At 43.0% G+C, this 22,433-nt stretch overlaps 1 protein-coding gene and 1 non-coding gene across 6 annotated transcripts in view; one reads left to right on the forward strand and one right to left on the reverse strand.

Moving 5' to 3' along the window:
- The first annotated feature begins 5,377 nt into the window (after positions 1-5,377).
- Positions 5,378-5,450, forward strand: trnak-uuu (transfer RNA lysine (anticodon UUU)). Its single transcript has one exon. It is a non-coding gene; the product is annotated as a tRNA-Lys (tRNA).
- A 7,181-nt stretch (positions 5,451-12,631) lies between these two features.
- The window catches only part of myo16 (myosin XVI), a 65,633-nt gene continuing 55,831 nt past the window's right edge, over positions 12,632-22,433 (reverse strand). For 4 of the 5 annotated variants that reach the window (XR_003888739.1, XR_003888737.1, XR_003888740.1 and 1 more), the window contains 4 exons: positions 21,250-21,402; positions 20,918-21,003; positions 20,328-20,435; positions 12,632-15,332 (listed from right to left, as the gene is read on the reverse strand). Coding sequence is in view for 1 of the 5 variants with exons in the window: in XM_029837641.1 (XP_029693501.1) it covers positions 15,315-15,332; positions 20,918-21,003; positions 21,250-21,402 (257 nt within the window). In the remaining 4 variants the exon portion in view is untranslated. The remainder of the gene's footprint in view (positions 15,333-20,327; positions 20,436-20,917; positions 21,004-21,249; positions 21,403-22,433) is intronic. The other variant, XM_029837641.1, reaches the window with a different exon arrangement.

Consider the following 22,433-nt stretch of genomic DNA (forward strand, 5'->3'; position numbering starts at 1 on the left):
CTTGACAGTAATATCAAGTCAGGTTACATTTTCCCTCGTTTTTTGTGTGTTATTGTGTTTCCTTCACATAAAGAGACAACAAAAATACAACACAATGGCATATTTCCCATTTTTACAGAAACTATTGAATTTTATGCACCTCACTGGGAACTGGAACACCCAAATCTGTATATATAGACATTTTATCCATCTCTCATTTCATTATCGGGTTCCTTCAGATTTGCTTTTTGGTGATTACAACCATGTACATGTTTTATCTGTGTGAAAGTGGTTGGGGAGACCTTTGCTTATATTTGTAATGGGATTACTGAGCGCTGCAGGAAATAAAACTGTATAATTGTTCAATTCCTTCTCTACTTTGCCATCATTGAAATGACAACTGTAGATATATAACTGGTTAAATTTGTTATTGTTCTTCACCCATGAGAGCATCAAACAGAGGTTAAAGGTCAGGCGTCTATTGGTAGGAGGACATCATTGGTCTCAACATCTTGACCTTCACATCCTGTCTGGGGGGGGGGGGGGGGGAATCACTGGATCACTTTTAGTCGCTGTAATTAAAACAAGCCATCTATCTTGACTGTGACAGATCTCTGTAGTTAATTCTCTTGATTTCTACCGTTCCTGTCCTATTTTTGCCTCCTCTCTCGCTCTCTCTCGCTCTCTCTGTAATCCACTGGCTCTACTACATTAGCCAAAACCCTTTAATGTCCGAGGCCCATGTGGTAACTGATCCTAAGAGCTTCCAAACGGCCAATCCATATCAGCGCTGACCTCGCCCTGCCCTCCCGTCTGCCTGATATTCCCCTCTCCCTTCTTCAGGAAGCTAATAATTTCCTTCCTGTATTTGACACAGGATATGGTGACCAAAGTGCTAAAACAGAAGGAACTAAAATAACTGAGCTGGTGAGACTCTGTATCAGAGCAAATGCTCACATCTGCACCAAAAGCCAGCATAAACCTAGCAAGGTCTGACTCTTCTGTAGAATAATACAGCCATTAAACCAAATCTGATCATTAATGCTGCCTCCTTGGATTGATAGATTGGAATTTTTTTGGCAGCTCTCATTGATGCTTGATCAGATTTCAGTCAAGGAAATTTGAGAAACAGTATCATCGTCAGGGTGCCACGGGGGTGTCAGGATACAAGATTATGAAATAATGCCATTTTTTCACATATAGGCACATGTGGTCAATCCTTTCTACATTTCACATACAATGAAGCATACGTTCTTTCTGTGTTGAAGACAAAATTAACTTGCACTAATTATCCTAGATATGATTTTTAAATTCCAGTTTAGATTCAGATTTCACAATAAAACTGTTCAAGTGTTGCCCCCCACCCCTTCACTCCTGTCTCTGCAGGCTCGTGGGCCTCAGCACAATCTTTGTTCTTACAAAATGGAAAAAACGAGATTTCAATTATTGACAGACACGACGCTTATTGTTCAAGTTTTAATATTGAACTGGACTGTCCCTATTTTTCTTACCGTGCCTCTTCAGGTTTGTGGGCATTTTATTTCCCCCTCTTAAGGTCACTGCTCGATTTACCCTCTGTCAGTCATTCTGCTGCAGGATTGCTGACAGGATGTGGAATCTTTGTCTTGCTGATTGATACCGGTTGAACAGATGGATTCACTTTGGGTTCACGGTCACGGTCTTGTGGTTTGTTCAGAAGAAAGTTTGCAAATGTCTGTGCGCTTTTAGACAGCAGCCCTTCCAAAAGGAGTGACACTTGTTCACGTCTTTTGTAATTCCACTGTCATGAATATTAATATATAATCTCATCGGGGTCAGGGAGTCTGGCCTGTACCTCAGGGGTGTTTCGCCTCTTCTGGGCTGTTTTTTGCTTCTCTGAGCATTGCTTGTGTTGGCTTTGCAGTGACTGTCTGGATATGTTGGTATGTCTTGAATATTCCCAACTCGTGAATTATGCTCCTTAGAACAATAGAAGAAACCCTTGTAACCCTTTTCAGATGTAAAGGCAGCCTGGTTGGGTGGCTTTCACGATGACTTTCTTGTTTAACCTCATTGCTGATGTGTGCCAGCAGTTACTTTATTGCTCTGGGCCAATAAGCAGCCAAAACTTCAAAACAATTGATCAATTTTATTATCCTCATACATAAAAAAAATTGAGAAATGGTATACTTCCTTTACCATGACTATAACTTTAACAATTATTAATTTATTGTTCTCTTGTGGTATATATATTAATGATAGACACTTCGTTGTATCCATGTCCAATTTTAAGTGATCTCATAGAAATGCCCTATGTTGAAACCATGAAAGGTCAGAGTTTAACAATCGCACCAATAAACCAGCGGCTCTTACAACCTGCTTTCATGTGACCCAGTATCGCCCGACCACTCTGTTAGGACTTAGGGGACCAATAACTTGTGTCATTAAAGATCACTGCTTAGACTGCCGATTGACCTGGACATCCCCCATAAAAGAGTGGACGAGCAGGCCCCCACCCCCTCTTTCTTGCTGATTTCAAGGTAAGATCAACCTTCTGCTATTAGCGTCTGCTAGTTTAGAGCATGTAATAATTGCAACGACCATCGTTTTCAGTGTAAAAACGTGAGAAGTGATATCTCACTACATGTTGTTTTGCTTTCACACGCTCTGCTTGGTCTGCGGTGGTCTTGATGTTGTAATGTAACCTGGCCAGCCGCCAGACATGTCTGTGGACACCTTGCATCAGAGCAATGAAGAAAAACAAGAGTGGAAAGAGACTGTAGACCAGAGCCCCCTCTCTCCCTCCATGTTCCCTTACTCCCTGTGAGTATAAATGGCCCATGTGACTTCCTTCCTGTTTTTTTGACCCTGGGATCAGTGTTGCCTCAGGGTCATTGCAGCCCCTTCCCCACCCCCCTCCCTGTTCTTATTAAACTCAGTCCCAAAATCTCCGTGTACTGCTCCGCTCTCAGCCACAACCACAAATAAAGACAGACTGTGGGTGAAAGACAGAGGTGGGCCTCTGCTGAATCTGATTGAACTTTAAAGGAACTCCACCACTGTGCTTTACGCCTCTTAAAAGTGCCCCCTTACTGACCTTTCTGTCTGTGTGGATGACGGCAGACGAGGGGGGGATGGGCGCTGGTCTTCTGTTATGGCTAACTCAAATAAAGAACACCTTGTTTGGGGTGTAAACATTGACTGCTTCAAGAAAAATTACTACAATTACCTGCCAGCTGCAATACATCGTACTCTCTCTGAGCATCACACATACGTAAATGGATATACTACCGCTGATGGATTTATTTTAGAAAATATATCATTTTTATAATTTAAACATATCATACTTAGCTCATACTTAAACACTGTTGTGTTTGTGTGGCTCTGTCTTTACTCCATGACATATCCCGTGAAGACAGGCAGTCATTGACATGTCATTTGCTTATGGAATATCCTTGTTTTGGATTTCTTCTACAGATTTAGTAGATAAGATGGACTTGATCACTGATAAATGGAACATTTAGTAGGTTTATTTCTGACTGTGATGCTTATTCTGGAACCTCTGGGAGGTCCTGTGAGTGCGGTAGGATGTAAATGTCCAAGAAATAACTGTCCATAGAACTGTGGATGAGTTTTATGGATGAGATTACTTGAGTGGACCAGCCCATCTGTGCCATTGTGCAGTAACAGTATATATTTACATAATAGCATGAAAAGCCATAAAAAGTTGCAGGATGCAGACTATGTAAGCTAAAGATGGAGCAGAGAGAGCAAGGTGCTAATGTAGTGGGAGTTATTTCCTTTTCTTTTTTGACACAAGGTGGAAGAGCTTAAAAATACAACCATCATGCACCTCACGTATAAAGTAAAAAGAACGCAATCCCCTCTCTTACTGTGAGTGTTGGACCTTACATGCAGTCTGTGCGTGCGTCCACGTCACTCTTTCCAACATTACTACATCAGCCTGTGATGATACGTCCCTGCCATCTCATGAATTATGCAGGCCTGTGGGTTTTACACTTTGAAATATCCCCTTTATTGCAAATAAAACCAAACGTGTAGTGAGTAATGTTAATGAAAATACAATGTCATGGTTTAGAGCTTCAGTTTTGTCATAAATAAAGAAAACTATGACTTTGCCATGTGTTTTATTGTTGTTATATTTATTAATTATTGAAATACTAATTAGTCCTGAAGATTAAAAAAATGAAGCAGTCCAGTCTCCTTAGACAGAGTTGAGGTCACCCCAAACAAGGTCACCAAAATGTAAACCCCCCCCAGAATCCCTTAACAGGGTTATCTCCTAAACTATCACAGGTCGGACTATCGCACAGTTCTCCCACAATGGGCCTCCGCTCCTATCTGCACCCTTTTCACAACACTTTGTCGATTCAGAAAAAGGCGTCAGTGCCCATAGTGGATCCAGCCGGTTGTCATGGATACAGATAAGGGTTGTGCGTTATCACTCTCTTCAGCTATGGAGAGCACGTGGCTGCGAATTGTGGTACAATTTGTTTGCGTAGATGTATGTGCACAGTGTTGACGTCAGCAGCTGCATGAACAGAATTCTTGACGTTGGAAGAAAATGAACATTGGATCAAAATTAGCTGCACAGCCAGAGCTTATCAGTGAGCTCACAGTCACCTCATAAAAGCAGTAAACGTGTGCACAAAAAGATCTCTTCACTTATCAGCTGAAGCATTGCTTCCAACGATTAACTGGCACTTGGTGTGAGAAAGAACACACCACATCTGTGTGTGTGTGTGTGCGTGTCTTCAGGAACACGGGGTGCTTGGCTGTCAACATTAAACCCACCATAAAACCTGCCATCAGCTGCGTAACGCTGTGTTCCCATCCTGAGAAGCTCCTGGCACAGCGGTGAGAGTCTCAGTGCTTCTCAAGCAGAGCAAGGTGACCCACTGCTCCAATGTCAGCTATTCGTACAGAGCCGGGAAGACTTTTTTTCTCCTTGAGTGCCCTGCCAATGCGCTACGATTCCTGCGAAAGATTGTCTGGTGAGACAGCGGGGACCATGCGATGATAGTACTCAGTTTGTGCAACTGCAGTTGCTTTCATCCAGAGACAAAGAAGGGGAAAATCTAAAGTCTTTCAAACTTGTAGTTCTACTCTAGTTTGATACACCTTGTACTTCTAACGTTACATATAACTTTGCTGAGTGACTCCATTGTCAGTATCCTTCACTACTACAATGCCTCAGAAAACTTGTTTCTGACTGATTAACCATCAAGGTGAGAGGCCATTCTGCAACCTTCTGCATAAAAACACGAGACAAAACACAAATGATTTATTGATGTACTGATTTTTTTCCCACAATAGAACAGTCCTCAACAATGTCTGAAACTTGAACCCTCATTTTCTTTTATTTGTTGAATGATTTTGAAAATAAAGCTTTCGCTCAGCTTGAATAGCTTGGTTGGCAGAGCATCAGACTTTTAATCTGAGGGTCCAGGGTTCAAGTCCCTGTTCAGGTGCATCTTTGTAAGCAGATGTGCTCATTGCCACACTGACAGCAAACTCTTAGAAGCTCAGAGTGCCTGTTGAGAGGAGCTTGGTCACTCTGACATCCTCCTCTCAATCATTGTACGTGTTCTTTGCACCTATATTGGCACTAAACATTCTGTACAAACTAATAACATGTTGAAATTCTTTTGGGATTTTTGATTTTTTTTGTAAAATCCTGCACTTATTGGATATTTGTTAAATAGAATTGAGTAGATTCAGGAATGCCGCAACAGCTCCAATGCAGACGGCCTGACCAGACATTGCCAAAATATCTGCAATGGCCAGACAAAGAGAGCTTCATGCCAATTAACATTGCGAGTAGCAGACAAATGGCAAGTGTGTTGTTAGTTATCAGTGACATTAGCGTCACCTCCTGAGGAATTTCACACGTGGAGTCCAGGAGAGAATCCCTGACAATGGGAAAGTCCCACTGTCCCAAATTAGCATTAATCTCCCCAATTCCTTCCTAATCTGAAATGTAATAACTGTTATGTATACAGTAGGAGCAGCCAGGGATGTGATGCGTTTTCCTCTGGAATAATACCCTTAAAATTTCCAGTGTGACAGAATAATGAAGTGGTGGGTGACAATTCTTTGATTAAGTTCTCATCGACACCTCATATTTTAACTCTTTGGGTTAGGGTTAGGGACAGTGGTGAAAGACCCGTTGCCTACTGCCGTTGAACCTCTAGAATGGAGCTACAGAGTGTGTATTCTCTCTGTCTGCATTCACTCCCGACCTGTGAATAAATGCAGCTTTAGGAGACCTTAGGTGTCCGACAGCTGTGCTCTAATGATCCCCTGTAGCATCACTAATCATGAGTGGAAGGGCTCCATGTTGATGACTGTGTGTGTTTCACGGTTTTTATGTCTCCTGACTGAATTATTGGACGTTTGATTAACGACCCTGATTATTATGCAAACTCCAACCAAAGTCTTAAACCATATAGGCCATCCTTTTCCCAAGAGAAGCACATATAATTAAAATAATAATTACAATAATTTCAAATATCAGCAACTTGAAATCTTTATGTAGGGTTGTTTTGTGATCTTTGCGAGCAAATTTTTGAAAAGGATCCGCCGGATAAAGATTTTTAGAATATTATATAATCAGATCTTCCCCTCCAAAGACTTCGTTTCCATGACATTTTCATTCAACCACCTGGTACATTTCAACGTAGCTTACAATGAAGTGGGAAAGCCATCGGAGCACCATTAAGCAGCGCGTACTCTGCCCCTAACGATGAACTGGCCATGTGAATTCAATTACTTATAGCCATTAAATAGGCAATTATGCAAGTGAACTGCAAAGTGAATGCTTGATTAGCACAATAGGTGCTATGCGCTATGTGATGCTGATTTTCAACTTTATAAACATCTTGTTTACAGTTATGCTCCTAATGTGGCAGGAAGTCGAGAGAAGTCCTGGTTTGCATTAAATGGATAAAAGCAGGATAAACTTTGGGATGATTTTGAGGTGATGTCAAGAAAAAGAGCGTTGCAGATCAAAACTAAACAAAAAACATGGTTTAATGGGCGCTAGCACTTGTTGGTCATGTGACTCCAGACAGGAACATTTGGTGGGATTGGGGACTATTTAAATTTACACTATATGTTTATTATCTATATTTGTTTGTTCATAGCTCTGTAGCCTCTGTTTATACTCAAGGAGTTCAACCAGGCATCTGATGTTCTGACTGAAGACAAACCTGCAGACAGAATCGTTTCAGTCAAAGAGGCTATTCTCTGAGCTTATTTATGACAATGAATGAGGGTCCAGGGTTCAAGTCCCTGTGAAGGCATAGCTTTTGACTGAGGGAATTGTGCAGAAACACTTCTGGAGCACTGCTGAAGTGCCTTTGAGCAAGAGCTCAGAGTGCATGTCAAGAGCAGCAGAAACCCCCTTCTTTGGGTGGATGTAGTGTGTATTAAATATGCAAATAGAGTAGGAATCTACTGAATAAGCTGCAAAGCATTCTAAATTTGCACACCTTATATATTATGAAAAGCCTTTAATGGCCTGAAATGTTGCACTTTAAACAGTTTTAAAAATCCACCAGTATATGTGGGGTGATATTATATTTGTAATATAAGTGATTAAACACATGTCACCGTGCTGACGAACAGGGACCTTAGAGGGTACATCCCATCATAGGAGAATGTTAGAGTGTTTGCCTCTCTGTTCATCTTCTTATCTCCTTCAGATCTTAAATGGATGAATAATTGTGGGGGGCTTCCTCTAATTTTTCCTTTTTCCACTCACAACTGAGACAAGTGAAGGAGGAAAGCCTGGACGCCACATAAAGGCGAGGCCCATGAAAGGGAACCGGCAAAAGCGTCTGATGTCTTCGCTCGTAGTATGTGCTCAGATCTTTACTGAAGGAATGTCTCGCCATACTGTATATGGTCGGTGCCGATCTATAGCGCCAATCCATAGAGGCGATTATTAGTCCCCTCCCCCCCAGAACTAAGTACACATAAAAACTGTAAAGCATGTGGAATTTCCTTTTACAGCCCTCTTCACAGGAGCGCAGACCAGAGAATAGAGAGCCATATGTTTGCCTTTGGGAGTGCCGTGGATTCTTAATGTAAACATGACATACAGCAAAGAGGGATCCTTGGAGAGACTGCCTGAGGGAGCACAATGGCTGCACTGCTCTGGCAAGGCCTACTGTTGCCAAGGAAACGCTACAGAGGTTATTGAATTTTTACAGAGTTCTCAGGAATCCTACGTCTGCGTAATTTTGCCCATTTCCTCAAAGCCTGTTAGATAGAGGGCAAAAAGCAACCCGATACACACATCGCTGGTTTTCCCCTTCATTTATTTCCCTATTTCTAACGAGTCTGTAACACCACTCTGGTTGAGCTGCTTCTCTTCCAGCTCATCGTGGTTCACGCACATTTGTGCGCATCTTTCCAGTCTACATGAATCCGCCTCAGTCCGTCGGCCTCATCAGCATCGAAGGGCCCAGTTAATTGCCTCGTAATTAGCTTTCTCATCAAAGACTGCCTGTCTCGGTTCGCTGCGTGTGCTGTTTACCCAGTAAGAAAGGAGGAGTGGAGGGAAGGTTCATGGAGGGTGGAGCAGACAGGCTTCATCTTCTGCTCCGGATCTTCCCTCCATGATTTATAGCATTGTTTTCCTTTTGTAAGAGCAGGGAAACACGCAGCGATTGCTGGGCTTCCACTTCTAGACCCTGATAGCTGAAGTGTTTGCAAACCCTTTCTCAAACACACAGGCAGGAAGAAATCCAGACGTGTGTGCCTGTGTGTGTGTGAAGGGGGGTCTGTGTTGTTTGTTGAGCTCTTGACTGGCTGACGTTTGCTGGCTTCACCAATGCTAACACCATTTATGTGGAGACCACGAGCTGTAGCTGTATTTCTGTTGTTGTTACTATGGAACAAAAGGGCTGTATAGCAGAGGAAAAAGGAAATTAGCAATAAAAAAAATCACAGGGATATATAAATAAATTAATTGACATATAAGGTTTATATGTATATAAGGTTTTGTATTATATTGTACCATTTTTTAGCTATAATGTCACAATTTTTGTGCTTTTTTTGTATTGAATTTTAAAACTTTTGGAAACAGATCTTTAGCCCAGAGAGGACATTTTATTTATATATATTATTTGGCTACAATAACTGAACTCATCTGTCACTCCCATGATCCCATTTGGTGATACTGCTCACATGTGTGTTCCCAACTGCATGTATCAAGCCCGTGTTCTTTTGTATTTAGCAACAGACCACCCAGCTGTGGTGTGCTGTCCTCTTTTAAATAGTGACAACAGAATTAGCCATTTCTGCTCCAGCGTCTGAAAAGGCTGGTGAAATGTGCACCTCCTGTCTGTTAATACCAGGTCGTCTGGTCAGTCTGAGTCTGGATTTTCATGAGCACATTTTCCTCACACGATGTTGTTTTGCACATCGGGGCGGGTTGGCTGTGCGATTGTGAAACCGCCGCTGCTGCTCAGCGGTCGTGTCTGAGCTGCTGCTCTCAGCGGCTGAGCTGTGGTGATGGATGCGTCTGGAGAGACGGACCTCAAAGTCGTTAATTGAAAATTGAGACAGTGTTGAGATGATGTTATTGATTTTCACACTCTCAATGCGTAGCATGTGTAAGTCCAACCACTGGGCGAAACAGATGGAGAGGGAAGAGAATGGAAGGGAATTGAGCATGTGTGCCTTTGTGGCTGCATGTATGTGTGTGTGTGTGTGTGTGTGTGTGAGGGGTGGGGGCAAAAAAGGCTAAATGGAAAGCGAAAGGGATCGTGGGACTAAAGAAAGAAGCCTAAAATGAGGTTGAAGCTTTGACATTATCAGGACGATGTGTTGCAGCTTAATGAAACTTCTGCTATAGACAATAAGATGCAGGCTGCAAAGAATAAAAGGCAGCGAGCCGAAGGAACAGCCCTTTTAACCTGTGGCAGCATCGATCAGGCTGGAGCGAATCAATCCCCAGGCTGTTTATAAAGTCAACATAAACGTACAAACCTTCCAACCAGAGCCGGGTTAATCAATAAAGGTTGGAATCAAGTCCCGTGCGTGTCCCATGGCCTTTGGTATATCTCATCTGCTTCCACCTTCTTGCTGTTTGTCTTTGTCCAGCTCACAAACACACACATCCAAAGACAAACAGCATGTCAGTCTGTCTCAGGAAGGTTCATATAGGAGGTTTGTGGACCACAACCAACCTGGATCATCAATACGCTGCCTCTCCCTCCTCATTGTGCAAGTGTATTACAGTAACTCTTTGTCAACACCCCCGCCCACCCTGTTGAGCAACCATTCTTCCCAGAAACAATGAAGATTCCATTAGAAAATGCAGACAGAAGAGATTTCTTTGGAGGATATTTAGTTACAGTAAAAAATAGTTTGAATAATGCATCACCTGCACGTTCACGATTGCAGACAAATCTAAACTTTTAGTTCTGTCTTGTGGGTGATATAGTATCAAACAGCTCAGTACATGGATCCTGGTCTCCCCATTTGTCCCAAGTTCTGCAGGTGCTCCGGTACACAGATGAGGCAACAGCAAGACACACTGCAGCCCATTTTGACAGCCCCGTGCTGGATTTTCTTATGTTGTACAATTGTTATCCTGAATGTACGGACGGTGCTCGTGTTAGATATTATTATTTTCCTGGTTTGATGTGATATTAAATCCATTATCCACCGTCTGTACGGCACCGGATGGAAAGGAAGCCCGGGTCTGCATTCTAATGGCCTCCCAAACGGGCCCACGTAAAACCCAGAGAAGGACCTCCGGATGCATTTTACGATGGAGCCAAATGATGAGTAATGGACCTAACAGTTAATTTATGATGTGTTTGAAGTAACTCGCTAATATGCAAAACTTAAACCAACACCAACCTTGTGAGTCATTTTAAAACAACAGCCCTCCAAATGAGTCATTAAGCACATATTTACCTTAGCTTTGAAACTCTGGAGGCTTTAACGGCAGTATGAGTGAAGGGGTCATTTCAAAATAAACAAAAATAATAAAATGTTACATGTTAGTTCACCATCTGCTTGACCATCCAACCCCAAAACACATTAAAGTACTATTTATAGACAGATTGCACACCTGGATACCCCGTCCACTAAAGTGCACCCAGGGGACCAATGGAGACCAAAGAGAATCAGGAGCAATTGAGCAGATATGCCAAAGGTGACCACAGTCACTGCCACAGATGGGGGGCAGGATTGTTGCTTGATTCTGGGTTTTATTGGTGTCAGAGCGCAGCTTCTGCCTCTTGACCGTTAACCCCCCGTGTCTGCACAAGCGCGCCCTTTCAGCTCAAAGTGGGCCATCCCTCACGTCAGCGACTGGGGAAAGATGAAGAAAAATGGCTGCTTTAGGATTCATTGTCACACACCCCTGTCTTCCTCTTCTAGATTTCTAAATGAAGAGACTTTTTTCTGTGATCTCACTCAACAAGAGAAATTATTTCAAAGGTATTCATGATCTTGCTAGCTTCATCCCAGCTAAAAAAAACCCTTTTAAACCATCATCTGAACTGAAAGATTTCTTGAAATCGAAAGGTTCCAGACCCTTGTCGGCTGTGGAATAGCTTCATGTTAATTAGCCTGCTTGATGTTCCACACGTTCTCTCCTCGCACACCTTGTTTATGCAAATATGGAAGCTAATGGCGGTCACGCCTGTGTGTGTGTGTGAGTCAGCAGGTCCTGCTGGAGACTGTTTACTCTGACACGCGCCGGTTCAAAACCGAAGCTGCCACACTGAGCTGAAGCCCCACGGCGAACGCTCCAGGGAAACATTTCTTCGGGTTACTGTGGCGCCTGATTTACATGGGAAGGCAACGTTCGATTGTTCCCGGTGACATGATTTGTGCCTGTCTTGACCTCATCCGTACGGAAACTCTCACAGATTAACAAATACCTGCAAGAAGCATCATTTCAACTGGGTGCCATCCTGGGAGCTCCTGGCACATCAAATGTCCTTAAGGGTATTTTTATGTAGATTATGTGAAAACATATTTTGACTCTAATACGGTGGAGGAGGATAAAACTGAACCGGGAAGTTTTGTTTGTTTAGCAGTGAATGCTAACGAACCACCAGAGGTAGTATTGGAATGAGCCCTGTAAATACTAGAGCAAGTGTTTCCACTGCCTTTATACTGTATGTTCCACAGTGACTCTTCGAGTTACTCCAAACATCAGAGAAAGTCATTTGTTGTTTTCTCAGGCAGTCTTTCCCCAGCTGGTTTGCCATCAAAAGTCTGGATAATATATCTTTGAGACTTACTTTTAATCTCTCAGATTAACTCATTGAGTCAGAAATATTCTTGGGAATTACCTATTTATTGAAGTAAATGTGTGCACATTAAAGGGCGGAATGATTTGCTGGGTGAAAATAGAAAAAAGAGAACCACCTCTAATGTTTGGCACTGCCTAATCTAGTTAATATGAGTGTATAAATTAAGAAACAACAATAAACCAGATTAAACTAAATCCAACGACCACCGTAAACTGATTAGTGGCAATAAATGCATTGGCTGAATTAAGCACACCAGGGATTTTAACTCATTTAAGATCAAATAAATGCATCAAATCAGATTATACCATTATCGGCTCACCATACATTATAAAGGCTCATGTCTACACACGCACACGTGCACAAACTCAACTGAGACAATTGTTGTTTATTGCTGTACAGGTACAGTAGTTATAAAACATTGGTAAGATAATTAGGAAATTTCACATACTGCATTTTCTTTTCCACAAACACAAATGGATGCAGGGTAAAATAGACGGTCTGTCACATACAAAATGAACACGACAGAATTAAGAGACCAGGACAGGTGAGATACCTTGATCCTGGCAACTGGTACCTGGACTGGGAGGGAATAAAAATGGCCATTACATACTGGTTGGAGTGCCCGAGTCCTCATTAATAGAGAGGACAGGTGCTGCTTGGCCACCAGAGGGGTAACATTTAAGTCAGACTGAGCAAGGTCATCAGGGACTCCGTATGACAGAGGGGGTACGTGCACGGGTCAAACCAGTTAAAGGTGAATGATGACAGTGATGGGACAGTCTCCGTTAGGTGTTATACTTACAGTAGGCATTTCATTGCGGCGACGTCACACGCTGAGGAGACACGTGGTCATGAGATGGAAAAAGCGCGGCAGAGCTTCTGTTACATATGATGATACAGGAAAATGCACCACTGAGCAGAAACTGCTCACAGACACGACCAGTCCGGGACTTTAGATGAGCTTGGCTAGCTTAACTTGGTCCTCCTATACAGCTCGATCACAGGCAGCTTTAAATCTCTGAGTGAACCCGAGCGTTTGATAAAGCTCCGCGAAACAAAAATGCTCATGCAAACTATACGTGTGAACAACAGAGCAGGCCAATGACTGAACCCAGTCGGCCTTTAAATAAATTATGGTCTGCATACATTTCTGAAGACAATAATTCACATTTAGCAATCAGCACAATTTAGCTACAAGCGCATGTTCCACTATTCACACACTAGGGTTTGTGCACAGGCAGCATAAAAAAATGAGTTTTTGTTTGCATTTACACACTCGGGAGGACAGAAATAAACACTGCCAATCAGCTTATTGACCGTGTCTGCTGTGAATTTAAGCCTTAACCATTTCCTCTTTCATATTTGTGCACCTGTATGCACGGACAGCTGCCGAGATCGATCCCGCGACGGTGCTGCTAATTCGTACGGCCGAATCATTTTGAGACATTGCCGGTAATCAGTGGGAACGAGAAATCGATTAGAGCGATTGATACTTTGCAGCCGAGATCGATTCTTGAGGATCTACCGTCTTGTCAAGTCCCACCCAACCCATTACAGAAGTCAACACAACACCACATAAACGTTGGGTGCTAATACATCCATGTACAATAAAAACATTCACCTTGCATCATAGAAACAAAACAGAATCCAGAACATGATATTAAATAGAGTATAAAGGATTTCATAGCCATAAAAGATATTCACATTTTAAAATAAACCTCTTCTCTGAACCACATTGCATCTATCCCTGTGTTCATTCTCACCATTATAGACGGCGCTGTCTCGCCGCTTCCTGTCCTTCGACTCCCATCTATGTGCTTCGCTGCTATAGTAAAAGCTAACAACATACAACACAGACCACCATTTACAGAGTGGTTACCATGGGGACACCCGTAGAACCGCTTTGATCCATTAGGATGGTGGGGAAGGGGCCAGAGAACAAGCAAAGTGAAAATAAAGTCTGACGTTTGGGTCAAATGGATAAAGGAGATAAAGGGAGGTCACGGGGAGGGTAATATGGCCGCCTGTGGTATCCACACAGGGCTTGACTTGGTCAGTGTGTGAGTTCCTGAGCTCTGCACGGTCTTCTGACTGACACCGAAAAACAAAACAGTTCAGGCGTTGTTGAGGTGGGTTAAGATGCTACGTGTTCAAGTCGTCAGAGATTCACCACCGAGCTCCAGCAGCAGCTGTGATTTGGTCATGTGTCAGTCTGTACACGTGTGTAAATGAGCACTATATTCAGACATTATTCTCACAGGCTGTGTCACTTTGGCACAGAGTTCCATGTTCATAACATGAACTACACACTACGTTAACGATATGGTCTACATTTTTGTTTTATCTCTCTAGTTAAGTGAAGGTTCTTGTGTGAGTTTGCATTTTGGCCACAGAGTGCTCCCCCCCAAAGGCTGGTGGTAAAAATGAGAAAAATAGTATAGCAGGATTACCCAGTGCCCTGGATCAACGATGCCGGGGCTACAGCAGCACTTATGAGCCCAAATGTGAGGCGTTAAGTGAACAGATGTGTAACTGATGCTGGATGTGGTGTTTTGTGAACGCATCAGCCACAACACACATATGGCGAGGACAATGAGCACCATGTTTAGGGGCTGAGCGCCTGTAAAACCAACATCGTGGCTACTTAGCATCTGATTAGCATCCAAGATCACATAGAAAGCCTTTGGAGCGCCTCTGTTTCAGCGGTTTACAGTAATTAACCCTGGTCAGTGTCAGACAGCGTTGAACAAGGTCTTCTTCCACAACCGGGAAGATGCAGACATTCAACCCAAGGACAAGACCCTCATGCTGGGCCTGGAGCTTCAACCTCACCCCTGGGCACAGATGTTACTCAAATTAAGTGTTTTTAAAAAAAATAAAAATGACAGTTTGATTTGTCTCCACATCACATGGAGGCCTTCCTGTTGGTCCAGAGCAGTAGGGGGGGTGAAGGTGCAGATAAAGGTGGACAGCCCTTCCAGGCACCCCGCCCCTCACACTGCGCTCGCCTCCACCTGAAGCTCCCTGGGGTTGCACCCTCATCGCCGCTTAGCAAAGGAAGAACACCTGCAGCAGAGACAGAAGGCAAGGAATCACACACAGAAGGTTGGTGTTCACCTGGATGGAACCCACCAGTAGGTGACTGAGAGACGGAGAAGGACACATAAACGACGGAAATGTTTTATGGAAAAGGAAAGAAAAACAACCATAGCATAAAAAATGTATGAGGAAGTTGTATTCTGATGCAAAACCTTTAGAGATCCTTGCTTCGATCACCTGTGATTATGACAAAAAACATCTTCCCATTGTCACACACACACACACGCACACACACACACACACACACACACACACACACACACACACTCTACTCATCTTCAAATGGCGGTAAGATGGAACAGCTCTTTTTACCTTTAGCTAAAAACTCAGTCAAGCCTGTTATGGAAGGTATGTGGAATCCTGAGTTATTAGTTAACTATGGTGAAATTATCATTACAGCATTGATGATAATATGTTTGCAGTGAATTGCAACATTTAGTCATATATATATGTAAATATGCTTTTTTCATTGCCAAGTTGAACCACAAATCACGTCAAAATGATGTTTAACTATTGTGTTATTGTAATATTGCTGAATAGTGTTCTGATTATGGTGATTTTTAATCAATAATTAAAAAAATAACTGATGTATCAGGTCCTGAGGCTCGATGTCATTCACATGCCAAGGCGGAGTAAATGGTGTGATCTAGTGAAGTGGAATAATAGGACAGAGCAGTGGCATTTTGTTGACATTTTATTCATAGGACCCATTAAACAGGATGGTTAAAGTGCTGTTCAAAGTCCATTTCAAATGTCTAGTTCAGGGGTCAGCAACCTTATCCAGGTCTGCCATGAATAGCAGCATAACCACTGCCAGTCATGAGGGCAGATCTCCTGTCTACAGGTCCAACAGAACCTGCTCTCCACTGCTTGTAGCCATATGGGACACTGAAGCTAGCTAGCTGCTCACTGATGCATTAGATCACTCTGTTAGCTGTTATTGACAGACAGCCTTGAGATTCCTGCATTGCTGCTTCTACAGGATTTACATCACTGAGGAAAATATTCTGTAAGTGTGACCTTTGCTTCATGGCTTCACCACAAGGCCAGGGCCAGAAGACAAAATAATGCTAACTGTTCTAAGCCAAGGCAGGAGTGTTACTGGTACTCTGATGCTAAACTGAGAGGATCCCGCGACCATAGAGGGTGACGACAGCGTCAGCGTATCTGCTCATAAAACATATATAATCTGCTGTCAATAACCAGGGTGAAAAAAGCAGGAAGCCATGCATCATGTAGAAACATGGTAAATATCTGAAGAGCAAAAGGCCGTTTTCTGATCAATACTGTTTATTGCTGTGCCCAGATCACAGACATTCTCTTGCTTTGTCAAAAATACAATATGTAATTTGTAACATATCGCTGCACAAATAAACTAGCTGAGGTAGCTTCTATCTCTTATTGTGTATTGAATTTAAGTGTATTTGAGAAGTAAATCAAATCTACAGCCGTTTTACTCCAAACTAAAAAAGAGGTGCTGATTTAGAGGAGGGGATTTTGTGGAGAACCCCTGGTCTGTCAGATGCAGTAAATCAGTGATGTCTTCACTGAAACCGGGCTTTAAAGATGCCCTCTGTGCATTTGCCTTTTAAGCTTTAAAGCATTCTTATTCAGGATCACAAACATGATGCACAGCCCCTCTTTGTCTCTTGAGAACAACAAAGCAAAACCATCTCTCTGCCTTCTAATTATTCAGCTGGGGAGAGAGCGTCTGCCGAATCTTTGAATAATTAGTCTAGACTGCTGTTGACTACTACCTACAGAAACCAAAACAAGCAAAGCCATTCATTCCTAACTGAGCTATCCACTCCTCTCCCCTCACTCCATCCTTTTTTCTCATTTATCCCATTAGATCTGCTAATCCTACATAAACAAAGTCTGGAATGCAGCTAATTGAAAGGCATTCTGGGTCACAGAGTTGTTCCCAGCTTTTCAATGAACTCATGGTGATGAACCTGTACCAGATAACAGAGCAGACTAGTGGAAAAAAGGGACCAAACATTGGGCCACATAATGTCTGACTTGAAAAATAGCCCAATAAATTGTGTTTGATCAAGCATTGTTTTGTCTCTCAGCAAACTGATATAGTTGGCCAGGGCCGAATAGACATTTTCAGGTATAAAAATAAATAAAATCCAAATCTTCATTGCAATAAAAAGGTACTTACAAACTATTTGAAATATGCCTGATTCTAGATCTTAGCAGCATAGAGAGCAGATTTGAAAGAGGTTGATTTTGAGCTGACCTGATGGAATGTGTCTTTGTGTTGAGGCTACAGTCGGGGTTGCCTGCTCCAAGTCCTGGAGACGCTGCTTTTTCAGATCACAACAATCACTTAAGAATATCTCATTCTTCTCTTATCCTAAAAAATGCCACCAAACATTTTTAGCTCATGCTATCACATGGCATCTCCTTCTGCTGGGTGCCTTTAAACAAATAAACCCCCCAAAATGCCAGCAGATAAAGAAAATGTAGCAAATGCCAGTTGAGTCACCTTCTCAAGCAGTGGAAGGAGATCACAATGTGATCACTAAAACACATTATAAAAGTCAGTGAGTTTTCACCCTTTGACCAGAGGATTTTACGGTTTTATGGCAGGTGACTTGCAAGGGATGCAGAATCGTTGCTGAGCTCAGCAAACATTGTGTAGTACAGCTGCTGCGGTTATTAAGGGTAATTACTGTAATTGACATCAACAGAAGAGCTCCCATCAGTAAAAGTTTGTAGCCAGTGATGCTGTTTACCCCGAGCAAAGGTCTTTATCTCCTGAATGCTCCCCTGTGGGGCCCCGGTAGTAGCTGCACCTCTACTTAGAGAGGGGTTAAATGCACAGAAACCATTCCACTGGTTGTGTTTATGTCTGCAACAATGAAATGTCTTAAAGTGCTGTCTAGTTTAAAGGTTATTTTCTGCTCCTGCTACTGATGGTGGTAAAGAACTAAAAAAAATCAAACAATGATCTGCACTGTTATAAAAATGACGCCTTTACTGACATACTGACCAACAACAGCACGAACATGTGCAAGTCACAAGCAAGTCATAATTCTTCACTCTGAATTTCAAGCATGTCACAAGATAAAAGTCAGCCTAGACCAAGGATTCGCCAACGCTCCCCCATGACCACGATGTGGGATTTTGTAAATGTCTGCATACTTCTTTTGTATCCCGCTCTTGGATTCATGGTGAATGTAAGATGTGAGGTCACGTCTTGCAGAGAATTCCAGCTGAACACTGAAAAAGTGTGACAGAAGAAACAGGACATGATAGCTGAGGAGATCTTACTCCCCCCTGCTGAAGACAAGGGGACAGTTATGATGAGAGGAGCCACGCCAGCACGAATGTCACCTATATTGGCCGTGTCAGATGATCTTGAAGAACAACTCACATAAAACACACACAGTTTGCACCATGAGTGCACCAGAGTACTGACAGCAGTGGAACCTCGTCGGTGTGGATCACAGAGGGTTTGCTGCTTTGTGTTTCTCCCACGTTGAGCAACAGCTGCTGAGCTGTTCAATAGTCTTGACAGCTACATGACAGAAGACGAAATGAGAAAATGGAGGAGACGTTTGCAAGGATGGTGCGGAGGGCAGCCTGGGGAAAGGAAGAGGCTGCAGGCGCTGCTAAAGAAGGCTGCACCTAATGGACAAGAAGCTGCGTTTTTCCCAGAAAGAGGTACAAGTGTCACAGAAGCATCGCCCCGAACCACGGCGGAGGGCGTCGGCTGCTGCTAACGTGAAACATGTCTTTAAAAGCCGACCCTTGAAAGAGTGACTGTGCTGCACTATGTGAGGAAACGGGGTCCAAGGAAACAGCTGCTTCACAAGCGAGACCTCGTGGCTTGTGCGTGCCGAAGTGCTGCGAGGCATCTTTGAGCTCAGGGAGCGCACTCAAATGTTGCAGCAGTTAAGTTCAGTAATGAACAGATGTTGATGAACGCGGATTTCCAAGACTGTTTATTTCAAATCCCTCTCAACACCGAAACACTTGGTGGAAGAACGTCAAAAGTACCAGATAGAAAAACGTCATTAACTCCAGAGAACTGGTGTGCAGCGGTTGCTGTTGGATAAAAGTGTATGTGATATGTTGCACGCTGATGAATCACAGCATGTACTTGGCATGTCTGCAAGTACACGTAAGGAAAAATAGTCAAGATGAAATGGTGAAACTTGATAGATACAGAGGGGTTTCAGATTTACCCCCCTGACTTTGAGGCATTAGTTATAACAGACATTAGTTATAACAGACAGGTCGTAATAAAGTTTGATTTTTTCATTTTTTAAAAATATCAAATAACTCTTTGGATGGAGTTGTGGGTGAATAATGGCTTATCTTTCTATTTTTGATGCAAAATAACTTAATTTATTCATTACATAATGAAGTATGAAGAAAAAAATCCAGATGTTTTAGTTTTTTGACAACAATAGCATCAAGATGACGAGTGCAATGAACAATCTTTATGGCAACACAAAAACAAAAGATGATTTTTAAAAGAATAGGTGACAAAAGCAGTGGTTTTCAATATTCTATTTTACAACTAAATCTTGTCATTAGTTTAATGCAACCAATGATGTTGTTCACATTCGTTGAAAATGGAGTGAATTCAGAAAAGTCCCTGTTCTCCATTCAGGATCAAATTAAATCGGACTCATAAAATCAATCAATCCATCTGTATTAATTTAGCCTCTGTTATAATCAAAATTGTTTCAAGGCGCTTTACAGAATCCCAGAGCCTGACCCCAAATAAGCAACAGTGGCAAGGAAAAACTCCCTTTTAAATTCATTGTTCAAGCCTACAGGAGTTCCTCACACTCCATAAGCAGACTTTGGGTGGGGCCGTCATTTAAACTTAAACTGAACCTCTGAGGTTGTTAACAAAAGCACCATTAAGGTCGCGATCCCACACGAAGGCTTTGAAAAACACTGCTCTTACGGGTGGAGAGCACTGAATGACACACTCACCACATCCCTACATGTAAACAGAGCTTCCTGTGAGGCCCCCCCCCGCGCCCCCTGGGGTTTTCAGAGGGCAGCCCCAGCGCCAAAAGGAGAAAAGTTGAGATGACTCCTCTGGAAGAGAAAAAGGAAAGGGGTTAGAAGTATCCGAGAGAACTGTTTAAGGTTTCATCGACAAAGTGTCCGTTAGATGTGCACTGACATCGGTGTGTGTTCGCGTTGTGTTTCCCCGTCAGATCGTGTTTGTCTGCAACTGTCAGCCAGTGTAAGGCTAAACTCAATCCTGTAACCGTAGACCGTCCTACAGGGAGAGAAAGCTCGCGTGTCAGGGCTGATACGTGGCTTTCAAAGGAGCCCACTTTCCAATCCACTCAAAATGTCAACAAATCGAAATCAAACCCAGGTCTGTTGTCCATACACGAGTGCGGTTGTATGTGTAAATGCACGTCAGTACGCGCATGTGTGTCTGTGTGGGAGAAGCTCTCGGAGACAAAATAATAGAAAGTGCAGCAAAATAAAGACCACCTGCTGCCATCGGTGTAAATCACCTGACAATAATCCACATAATGTTACATACAGTTGTCCTGTGTGTTCACCTGGATATGATGGCTGTCCATGTGTCTGTGCAGGGAGGTGGAACCAGAGGAGTTTGGCTTGCTGTGACTCTCGTCCTCCATTGACTCTGAGCGCAGAATATCAGAAAGGTTCAACAATCACAGATGGGATGGAGAACGGTTTCAAGAATCCAGGAATCACTCTGGTTGGAGCTGAAATATGCTCTCCTTCCTTTTCCCTCATTATGCTGCAATTTGTCCCCTCACCCATTGTTGATTGATTCATTGATCTGTGCTCCAGTACATATTAACATCCATCAACTTGACGAGCGAACCTCCTGTTTGGTAAAGAATGAATATTTAGTGGAAATTACCGTTGGTGATCTGGTTGCCGTTCTCTATGGGAACAGGGCTCGGGGAGTGGCCAGAGTGGTTATTGGCATTCTTGTCCTGAAGCTGCAGAGATGGCGAGGTAGGGGCAGATCCACATTCTTCTTTTCCTGGGAGATTGATGTTGGAATTGAATCCTATAGAAAGTATAAGCATACTTTCATTATATGACGAACACGTTCACGGGAAAAGATGACTTCCTGGATTCTGCAGAATCACCGACATGTTGCTGTTCTGCCAGTTTATTTTTAAGAAACCTGTGAATCCACGTGAATCCACCCCTCGCCATTCTAAAAGAACGTTATTTTCTCAGTTTGCCTGAGCCTTGACTCCATGTGACCTGCCTGTGCCCTCCCTGCTCCTCACATGCTCTCATAAAATGAATGAGTAGGTAACAATGGGCACATACAGTTTGAGTATGACAGTGTGAATGGAATTCATCAGCTGCTGTCCCACAGAACGCATGCCTCACGCCCCACTCTTGGTCACAAGATGCCTAAATATAAACCTGCACTGTACTATAGGTCACAAGGGAGATACGTGCGTGTTTGTAGGAGGCAGGAAACAGGAAAAACAAGAAAAAATTACAACCTTTCTGTAAAAGGAATAAAGTGAGTAATAAATAGATGTTTTAATTCTTTTATATTTGTTGAAATGGAAGCTGCCTTGTGTTGACAGTGATTCCCTGAAGGCCGCCATCAACACCTGCCCCCTTTCTTTGGGATTCCTGTAGTTCCCTCATTCCCAGTGGATGAAGAAGCTGAAGACGAGGAGGCAGCTGCCATTCACAGAGATGTCTGGGAGAGCAGCTGTAACCTATGGCCCCTCCCAAAGCATCAGGTATCATATTTGGTCATTTAACAGGCAGGAGGGAACGGAAGTAGGCCGTCCTGTTAAGCCCACTGGCATCTGTCTGATCTGAGCAGACCGCCGTGCTTTGACGACTCAAAATAACAGCGAGGTTGTGAAACCCATCACCAGGGTCTCCCAGTCACATACACTCTTTCCATGATGCCAGCACATTTCCTGCTCTGGCCCAACGGCTGATGAGAGGTCAGGCTTGACGTCACCTCAGGGTTATGCGCCAGCCTGTGCACTCACTCGTGTATCATCTCATATAAGGCATTCGGCTCCCTAACCCTTGAACATTTTACAGTTATAGAAGCAT

The sequence above is a fragment of the Takifugu rubripes genome, chromosome 1, assembly GCF_901000725.2.
Source record: "Takifugu rubripes chromosome 1, fTakRub1.2, whole genome shotgun sequence".
NCBI lineage: Eukaryota > Metazoa > Chordata > Actinopteri > Tetraodontiformes > Tetraodontidae > Takifugu > Takifugu rubripes.